Genomic DNA, 10499 nt, shown 5'->3' on the forward strand with positions numbered 1-10499 from the left:
TTCCTTCCCAGATCAAACTAACTCCACCCGCTCAGGCTCCCAAGAGAGAAAAATGCATTTGTCTTGCACAAGGTCTTGGACGTATGCCGCCAGAACCACATCCTGATATACTGAGATTCCTCAGCTAGAACATGGGGTTAACATAATCCCTTCTCTCAGATTACTGGAAGGATTAAATGTCTTCAATAGAAGAAAGCAGCACCTATGGGAAGGTTCTAGATCATCTACTAGGCTCAGTCTTCCCCTAAATAATGTGTGGCTTCTCATCAGCCCTGAGTACAGGCAAACTCAGCCAATGACAAGGCGTTCACCCTACGTGGGCGGCAGGCAAAGGACAGGGTCTGTGCAGCTGTAACTTACACGCTGTGAGTGAGAGCACGCGGGTTATTCTCTCTCTCCAGGTCCCGACTCCAGGATTCACATCGCTTCCAGCCATCTTCTGTCTTAACCCAGCTCCATCCAGGAGATCTCCAGTCCTGACCCAAAAATGGCATAGTTGTCCTGTAAAAGAAGTAATTTACATTAAAAACGTACGTGCAGTTAACAAGTTTCCTTTCACTTAGAACATTTGTTAATTAATTTTTAAGAATAAAGTTCTTTTTTAAAAAAAAAGATTTTATTTATATATTTGACAGAGAGAGAGATCACAAGTAAGCAGAGAGGCAGGCAGAGAGAGAGGGAGAGGCAGGCTCCCCACGGAGCAGGGAGCCCGATGTGGGGCTCGATCCCAGGACCTTGAGATCATAATCTGAGCCAAAGGTAGAGGCTTAATCCACTGAGCCACCCAGGCACCCCCAAAATAAAGTTCTTAATACTTAAATGCCTACACATACCCTAAATGCTCAGGAGACCTTGGCGGTCACACAGCACCTTGATGTGTCCTAACACATCAAGACACTGACTAGCTGGCCACTGCACAGGTCAGGACGGGCTCAGCAGAGCTACCATCTCAGCTCTTCCCCGCAGAGTCAGCAGGGGTCCGGGGAGGAGGAAGAACAGGGAGCATCACACCAGAGAAGATGCTCTTCACTAGAAATCAGAAGCAACGGAACACGAGACATTCTCCTGTCCTGCACTGTGCGCTCTTCAGTTTGGCTGAAGCTTACGGCATGAGATGTTGAGAAGTGAGAACAGGAAGTGATCAGATCAAAGAACTGGATTTTCCCCTGAGGGCAGAGAGGGGCCTAGGAAGGGACTTCAGAACATAAAGGATCCGTTGGGAGTCAAGCCTTTCAGGGGCCTCGGGGGTCCCCCTGTGAGGAGGGAAGCTGGAGCTGGCCAGGGTGGGGGTGGCACCGACGGAGAAGGAGTGAGGACTGGCGGTCACAGAACACTGGCCACCGGGTCGGAGTGTGGCTGCACTGGAGGAGAGAGTCTAAAAGTATTCAGGAGGCAGAGTCCAGGAGCAGACAAGGACTTCCGTCGTGCACGCTGTGTGTCTGGCCCTTGCGTGGAGTCCAAGGGACCAGGTGCCATGTGCTCAGCTAACCCAGGTAGGCCCACCGGGCAGGGCCACATGCCACACTGGCTGGATGTGTGAGGGGAGACCAGAGACAGCCCGGGTTAGCTTCTGGCACCTAAGAGATGCTGATTTCAGTTTCAGACAGGCCAGTTAGCTTTGCTGAACCCATGGCGATAGGCACTGTCCTGGAATCCACGTCTGCGAATCCAGGTGAGGACACAGATATTATTACTTTCATAAGGCTCGCAATTTGGTGAGAGCAAGACCTCGAATACTAGCTCTTCCACTGCCTGGAGTGACCTTCCTCTTGCTCACTGGTTCTCCACCCTGGCTGTGCGTTAACATCACAGCCTTGGAGGCTGTTAGAACATACAGTGTTAGCTTCACCCCAGACAGTTGAACAGGAGAAGCTATGGGTGACGGAGCACACAAGGGAGCTCAGTAAACACTGGGTAAACAATGCATAAACAGAGCCACGGCTCAGAAGAGAGGGGAAGGCTGGAGACCGTGACAGGAAACTCACCAGCATTCAGGCAGTAAGCAAAGCCACAGGAATGTACCACAGGAGAGAACACACAGAGCCAAGGGAAACACTCTACGGGAACAGGACATTTGAGGGCCAAGAGGTAGAGGAGCCAGAGAGGGAACTGAAGAGGAAGAGCCGAAGAGGCAGGGGAAGGGAGTAGGAAGCCAAGAGAGGAGCATATTTTAAGAAAGGAATGAATGATGCAGAAGAATGAAACTGGACCATTTCCTAATACTACACACAAAAATAGACTCAAAATGGATGAAAAACCTCAATGTGAGGCAGGAATACATCAAAATCCTTGAGGAGAACACAGGCAGCAACCTCTTCGACCTCAGCTGCAGCACCTTCTCCCGAGAAACATTGCCAAAGGCAAGGGAAGCAAGAACAAAAATGAACTACTGGGACTTCATCAAGATCAAAAGCTTTTGCTCAGCAAAGGAAATAGTCACCAAAACCAAAAGACAACAGAGAGAATGGGAGAAGATATTTGCAAACGACATATCAGATAAAGGGCTAGTATCCAAAATCTAGAAAGAACTTCTCAAACTCAACACCCAAAGAACAAAGAATCCAATCAAGAAATGGGCAGAGGACATGAACAGACATTTCTGCAAAGAAGACATCCAGATGGCCAACAGACACATGAAAAAGTGCTCCATATCACTCGGCATCAGGGAAATACAAATCAAAACCACAATGAGATATCACCTCACACCAGTCAGAATGGCTAAAATCAACAAGTCAGGAAATGACAGATGCTGGCGAGGATGCGGAGAAAGGGGAACCCTCCTACACTGTTGGTGGGAATGCAAGCTGGTGCAGCCACTCTGGAAAGCAGCATGGAGGTTCCTCAAAAAGTCGAAAATAGAGCTACCCTACGACCCAGCAATCCCACTACTGGGTATTTACCCTAAAGGCACAAATGTAGAGATCTAAAGGGGCATGTGCACCCGAATGTTTATAACCCCAATGTCCATAATAGCCAAACTATGGAAAGAACCTAGATGTCCATCAACAGATGAATGGATAAAGAAGATGTGATACACACACACACACACACACACACACACACACACACACACAATGGAATACTATGCAGCCATCAAAAGAAATGAAACCTTACCATTTGCAATGACATGGATGGAACTAGAGGGTATTACGCTGAGCGAAATAAGTCAATCAGAGAAAGACTATCATATGATCTCACTAATATGAGGAATTTGAGAAGCAACGTGGGGGGGTTGGAAGTTAGGGAGGAAAAAGTTAAACAAGACAGGATTGGGAGGGAGAAAAACTATAAGAGACTCTTACTCTCACAAAACAAACTGAGGGTTGCCAGGGGGAGGGGTGTAGGGAGACGGTGGTTGGGTTATGGACATTGGGGAAGGTATGTGATATTGTGAGTGCTGTGAAGTGTGTAAGCCTGACGATTCACAGACCTGTGCTCCTGGGGCAAATAATACATTATATGTTAATAAAAATTTAAAAATTAAAAAAAAAGGAATGATTGAGAGAGGACAACACTTAACAAGCTAGTACAGTAAGAACTGAAAAGTCTATATTGGATTTAGCCACAAAAAGATAGCAGACAACTCAACCAAAAACACTTTCAATAATGTCATATTAATCTCGGGGGTGCCTGGGTGGCTCAGTGGGTTAAAGACCCTGCCTTCGGCTCAGGTCATGATCCCAGGGTCCTGGGATCGAGTCCCGCATCGGGCTCTCTGCTCAGTGCGGAGCCAGCTTCCTCCTCTCTCTCTCTGCCTGCCTCTCTGCCTACTTGTGATCTCTGTCAAATAAATAAATAAAATCTTTAAAAAAATAATAATGTCATATTAATCTCACATCCAAGTAGACTTGGGGCATTTCGCTAAATGTGGAATATTTCTAACAGGTACATGAGAGACAGAAATGTTCAAATATCATCTCCCAACTATATCTATTACAGCTAGATAGATAGATAGATACAACAGGCAATTAAGTAGACATTTATACAGGCTTAGAAGAAACAAAAATAATTAGAAGAAAATTCTAAGCCTTCAACAGTATTCCTGGGTAACTCTTAAGTGCTCACTTCCTTAACAAAACTTGGTTTTCCAGGAAAAACATCTTTAACAGTAACATATTCATTCAAACTCTTATTTTATTATATTTTTTAAAAAGATTTTATTTGACAGAAACTACAAGTAGGCAGAGAGGCAGGCACAGAGAGAGGGGGAAGCAGGATCCCCACTGAGCAGAGAGCCCGATGCGGGGCTCCATCCCAGGACTCCGGGATCCTGACCCGAGCTGAAGGCAAAGGCTTAACCCACTGAGCCACCCAGGCGCTCCTCAAACTCTCATCTTAGAAGATACTTCAGAATCATTATTTAAATCTCAGCACTATTTTTGTAAGTTTTTTTTTAAAGATTTATTTACTTGGGACAGAGAGAGCACAATTGGAGGGGAGTGTCAGAGGGACAGGGAGCATGCTCCCCACTGAGCAAGGAGCCCGATGCGGGACTTGATCCCAGGACGCTGAGATCGTGACGCCCAGCTGAAGGCAGATGCTTCACCTGCTGAGCCACCCAGGTGCCCCGTAAGTATCATCTTGCAGACTTGTTTCAGGCCACCAATCACCCTAAGATGCAGAAGCTACTACCACATCCAGCCCGTTGTTATCTGAAATTGTCTCCAACGGTATGCGCGCCTCCCAAACAAAGCAGGTGCAAACCATGATGGGGAAGATGCTGCTTAAAACGTAATCTAGTCTCATAAAAACCAGACGAGAGAAAAATGTCTGAGGACCAACTGCGGCAATTGCCAGCGTGTCTCCCAATGTCATATATGGCGGATTCAGAAAAACCGGTATTTTTTTAAAAAGTGGCCAGCACGCAGAACACTGCTACACAGACCAGATATAGATTACTCCAGTAACAGGTAAACACAGACCAGCACGTTATTCTGCTGTATGTCCCTTCCCTGAAGGTGTACTACCTAGTCCAAGAACTAAAAAGACAAGAGCCACATCTTTAGCCATTCATCGGTGGAAGGACATTTGGGCTGTTTCTAGTTTGGCTATTGTGGGTAATGCTGCTAGAAACACCCGGGTACAGGTACCCCTTCAAATCTGTGTTTCTGTATCGTTTTGGTAAATACTAGTGATAAATTGCTGGGTGGAGGTGGGGGATGCGCTGGGCGGGAGTCAGACATTAAGCACTTGTGATGAGTACTGGGGGTCGATGTCAGTGATGAGTCACTGAATTACTCCTGAAACCAAAAATCACACTATACGTTAATTATAATTTTTAAAAATTTTGAAAAAATAGATAAGAGCAAATAAGGAAACTCACACAAATAATATATGTAAATATACTTAAAAGAGATTTTACAATGTATATGTATGTACTGAATGAGCAATAAAGAGAATAAAAGAAATTCGGAATAAAAAGCAGATCATTTGGGACCTCTGAAGAAAATCCAGGGCACCATGCTGGCCTTAAAGCACAGTTAAATCTTAAGTAAATGGGAGACAACGGGAAAAAAATTAGCAATCACAGAAATGGTGGGCACACAAACACGACACCTTTGAGAATAATAAACAGAACAGGTTGGCTGAAATAGAGCAATCTTTGGGAAGGCTGGTAGGCAGGTTGGAAAGGTGACTGGAAGCCAGATCGTGGAAAACTTGAATGTCAAAGCTGTTTGAACTTTACTCTCCAGATGATTAAGAGTTTTTAGGCAATGCAGTGGTAGGAGCAGTGTCATTCTGCAGATAACCTGCCAGGTCCCGGGTGGTAAAGGGCGTGGGAGAACCAGGGCAGAAAGCACAGCTCGGGGAACAGAAACCTCCTGCCGACAGCTCAGCTAACGACCTGTCTTACAACGGGACGCAGCAACCCTGCCTTGGTCCATGTAGGCGCGATGCCCACTCACCGCTTAAGACACTTCTACTCAGGCCTCCAAAGCAACGCCCAGAACATTTATGCGAAGTTTTCACGTGAAGTTAAGAGTCAGCTTGAAGATAATCAACTCTTTCGCAGCAACCCCTGTGAGAAATCACATGGTTAGCCCGAGCGCTCAGGGCTGCTTCTATTTATACGGGTTGGAAGCAACGAAGCCCAGCTCCACAGACCACGGAAACAAAACACAACATTCCCAAGTTTTTATCTCCAACACAGACGAAAAGATCTGTTTTGCCGTAGCTGTGCACACTTCATAGGTCTGACATAGGTTCTCTGGATCGTAATGAAGCTTTATCTGAAATTATAATTCCATACAGTTCACGAACTACGGCAGACTCTGGTAGAAGCGTTTATTATAAGCAACAACAAAAAGCCATCAGGGAAAAGCAAGAAAAAACAAAAAAGACAAGGCGCAACTGAAATGCCTGGGACCAAATTTTCAAAAACACTCCCAGCATCCAAACTCGCAGACGGAAAAAACATTATTACACTTCTGGAATGAGGAACAGCCCACCACTTTTATGGAAATTTATTGATCTGCCTTCCTAAAACACCCGAATTGCTGTAACTTTATAAGTTTTCATTAAAATCACATTTGTTTTGAAAAATTTGAAATACAAAAAATAAAGGCAAAACTTACTCCTCAAAATGAAGCACTTAAGAAAGCTACTCAAAGGGCGGCTACTCGGCAGCGCAATAGCTACTAGGATTTGCAATTTTCGCACATTTCAGGTTAACTGACGTCAGCCAGCAAAGGGGCTAAAGTCTTCCGCACCCTGCCTTCATCGCTGGTGTGCACAGAGGAAGTGGAGCACAGGACCTCCCCAGGTCGCCTGGCCCGAAGAAATCCCAGGAGAGACGCAGAACCACGCAGAAACGCCTTCCTGCAGGCGCACCCCTTCTCAGCTGGGATGTCCCAGCTCACACTGTCGCTCCCGGCGGGTGGCAGGCGATCCTCTGAACAACCCGGCTGCACGGTCTCAGCCCCTAACCTCCCCGAAGGACAGAAAATGCTACCATCACCCCCCCCCCCATTTTTAAAAGATTTTACTTATGTATTTGACAGACGGAGATCACAGGCAGAGGGAGAGGGGGAAGCAGGCTCCCCGCCGAGCAGAGAGCCCGATGCGGGACTCGATCCCAGGACCCCGAGATCATGACCTGAGCCGAAGGCAGCGGCTGTAACCCGCTGAGCCCCCCAGGAGCCGTGCCCGACACCCCCCTTTTACAGCCTTAATTCTCCCTTTTATAGCACCAAGTGCGGCCCAGCGCCTGGCCGAGCGGGGGCCACATCTCCGGAGCGTCCGGGGCCCAAGCTCTCTCCCTGTTTTCATGACACTTCCTGGGCACCTGCGAAAAGGGAAGGTCGTAAAACGGTGGGGCTTTAGGTGTCACCTCGTATTAGTCACCAAACACGTCGGAAGTAGCGACCGGCCTAAATAGAAAAACACGAAGGACAGCGTGCGCACAACCAACTGTCCCGCCCTGCGCGCGGCCACAGGTCAGGACACGCGGGCGCAGACTCGGAGCCGCCGGCAGGTCCGCGGCCCGGACGACACGTGCCCCCAGCACGGAGACCGCCGGCCGCGCACCCGGGAAGCCGGCGGCCGCGGCCGCGCCCGCTCCGGCTCGCAAGGACTCCGGCACACGCGCGCCAATCTCCTCTGGGTGCTCGCGCCAATAAACCCGCGTGGCCGCGTGCTGGGAATCGCCGGCCCCAACCCCACAGCGCCCCGGCCCCTCCGCCGCGCCCCCGGCCCCTCCGCCGCGCCCCCGGCCCCTCCGCCGCGCCCCCGGCCTCCGAGGCCGCGGGTCACGCGGGTCGGACGCGAGCACGGCCGCTCCGTGCGGAGGAGCGCGACCCCGCAGGAACAGCAGGGACCGCTGCGCGCGGGCCGGGGGACCTGGGCTGCCCCGCGCCGGCCCCACGCGCGGCCACAGAGGCCTCGCAGCGGCGGAGCCCGGACCACGACGGGCAGGGCCACCGGGCGGCGCGCTCCTCCGAGGAGCCAGCGGCGTCCCCGGCCGGGGCTGCGGGAAGCGGGCGCGGAAGCAGCACGGGAAGGCGAGGCCGGCACGTGTTCTCCGCACCCCGAGGTTCCGACCCCGCGTCCGGCGGCGGAGGCCCGCAGAGCGCCGCGGCTCCCAGGGGACAGGACGAGCCCGGCCCGGGGTCGGCGGCCAGCGCAGGGAGGCGGGCGAGGCCGGGGGCGGACGCCGGAGCCACACAGGGCTGGGGACCAAGGGTCAGGCACGGGGAGGCCAGCGGAGCCGCCGACCGGCACTGGGGGCGCAGCCGGAGCCGCAGAGGACGGAGGGCCCGGCTCGGGCAGGACGCTGGGGCCCGGACGGGGACCGAGGCCCGACGGACGGGCTCGCGGAGGAGCTGGCACCGCGGACAAGGGCCCGGGCACCCCGGCCCGGCTCGGGCAGGACGCGGGGACCGCGGACGGGGCCCGGACAGCAGGTGGGACGCGGGCGAGGACCGGGGTCGGGGGTCGGCGGCAGGGGGTGGGGCGCGGGCGGGCACCGCGAGGCGCCGGCGGCGGGCGTCCCCGGGGGAGGGGAGCTCGGGGCGCGCGGGGGCGGCCGCGCTGGCGGGAGGGGCCCCGGGAACCGCCGCCGGCCCCGAAGGCAGCGCCCGCGGAGCGCGAGGCCGGGGCGGCGGGGTCGCGGGCGCGCGGGGATGGGCGGCGGCCGAGGGGAGGCCGCGCCGCGCGGCTCCGGGCCCTCGGTCCCCACCGGCGCGCCCCGGGCCCCCGACCCTACCTGGCGCGGGCAGGGCTGGGGGTTCGCCGTCCCCACCGGGAGCGCGCGCCGCCTCGGTCCCCGCGGGAGCGCGGACGCCCTCGGGCCCCACGGACGGCGGCGCCGAGCTTTATTGCCGGAAGTCGCCCGCCGCCGGCCGGGGAGCGCCGACCTCAAGCCCCGCCCCGGGCCGCGCCGATTGGCAGCCGCGGCTCCGCGTGGCCGTGTTGCTACCCGGCTCCCGAGGCCGAGGCGCGCGCGTGCGCAATGGGCCCCGCGTCGCCTCCTCCTGCGCGTGCTCAGTGGGTGCGGGGGCGCGCGAACCCGCGGGCGCGGGGCCGGGCGGTGTCCGCGCGTGGGAGGGCGCGCTGCGCTGACCTGCGGGCGTGCGGGGCCGCTGCGCAGGGCCGGGAGCCGGCCGGTCGTCCGGCCGCGACCCCCTCGGCTCTGCTGACCCCGCCCCGCCCCAGGGCCCACGCCCACGCCCGCTCCCCGAAGCTCCCCGAGCCTCAGTTTACCCCTGGAGCTCCTGCGCCCGCGGCCGTCGGTCCCCCGCGCGCGGCTCAGGCGTTCTCTGCGTGCGGACCGCTCGACGGCCCAGGTCCCCGCGCGGGGCGATCGTCCGCGGGGGCCCGCTGGCGCGCGGGGGTCCGGCTCCTCCGGGAGCGGGGATGTGGGGGTCAGCGGGCGCGGCTGGGCTGCAGGGTGGGCGTCGCGTTGTGTTTTGCTTAAAGAGTTTGTTTATTTACTTGACAGAGATGCAAGTGGGGGGGGCAGACTCCCCGCTGAGCAGAGACCCCCCCCCCGGACCCCGAGATCATGACCCGAGCTGAAGGCAGAGGCTTAACCCACTGAGCCCCCCAGGCGGGCCTTGACTATACTCCTTGAGGCCCAATGGGAGTTACAAACCACACAGTTACCCTTGGAAACTGGACATCATCGCTGACCGTTCTCCAAATGCGGCCCCTGCCCGTATCCCGGGGTCGGGTGCATGCCGTGCTTCCTTCCAAGCAAAATTAACCCTCAGAATCGAGCACCTTGCAAAGCAAACTGCTGTCCTTGGAAAGCAGCTTTTTCTCTGAATGAGGAGCTGCAGCTGGACATTTTTCCAGCATACATGTTCTCCGCCCTGAGGTGCGACGTGAAGCCGGTGTCAGTAACGGAAATCCGCTCCCACTGACTGATGCACAGCGAATTACGGTCGCTGTAATCGAGACACTGAAGAACTGCTGAGCTCGATCTGCGTTTTGTAAAACAGAACTGTCCTCAAAATCTAATTTCGTCAAATTTATGTGAAAAAAAAGTAGCAAGGGGAACTTAGGGTGTTCTTCACGCTGTAGGGCCTGGCGTGGCTGATGGCCCTTCGTACACTGATCCAGTACGGCCTGGGCCGCAGACGTTTTCCTCTGAGGCCACTCACTCTGTTCACAAAGCAACGTTGCTGTCGCAGCAGGAAAGCCGCCGTGTGGCTGCTCTCTCTTAAAATTTTATTTACAAAAAGATACTGGCTGAATTTGGCTGGGGCATAATTTGTTGACTCCTGGTCTAAAGATTTGAAATATTTACTTAAATCCATTCAACAGAATAGAGACTATGCTAAGTAATAGGAGAAAATAATAAAAAAAGATGGGATTTCGAGTTTTCCAGGAGACAATAGTTTCTTCTTCTTTTTTTTTTTTTTAAGATTTTATTTTTAAGTCATCTCTACACCTAACATGGGGCTTGAACTGACAACCTTGAGATTGGGAGTCACAGGCTTTACTGACTGAGCCAGCCAGGCACCCAGGAAACAATGGTTTTGACTATTTAAGTTTTT

At 53.6% G+C, this 10499-nt stretch overlaps 1 protein-coding gene across 4 annotated transcripts in view; it reads right to left on the reverse strand.

Annotated features, from left to right (window-relative positions):
• FBXO25 (F-box protein 25) overlaps positions 1-8813 on the reverse strand; it is a 48216-nt gene extending 39403 nt beyond the window's left edge. For all 4 annotated transcript variants that reach the window (XM_032329316.1, XM_032329315.1, XM_032329318.1 and 1 more), the window contains exons 1-2: positions 8705-8813; positions 361-501 (exon numbers count right to left, since the gene is read on the reverse strand). In XM_032329316.1, the coding sequence (XP_032185207.1) occupies positions 361-494 (134 nt within the window). In that variant the 5' untranslated portion in view covers positions 495-501; positions 8705-8813. The remainder of the gene's footprint in view (positions 1-360; positions 502-8704) is intronic.
• Positions 8814-10499: the final 1686 nt, after the last annotated feature.

Source organism: Mustela erminea, chromosome 21, assembly GCF_009829155.1.
Source record: "Mustela erminea isolate mMusErm1 chromosome 21, mMusErm1.Pri, whole genome shotgun sequence".
Lineage (NCBI taxonomy): Eukaryota > Metazoa > Chordata > Mammalia > Carnivora > Mustelidae > Mustela > Mustela erminea.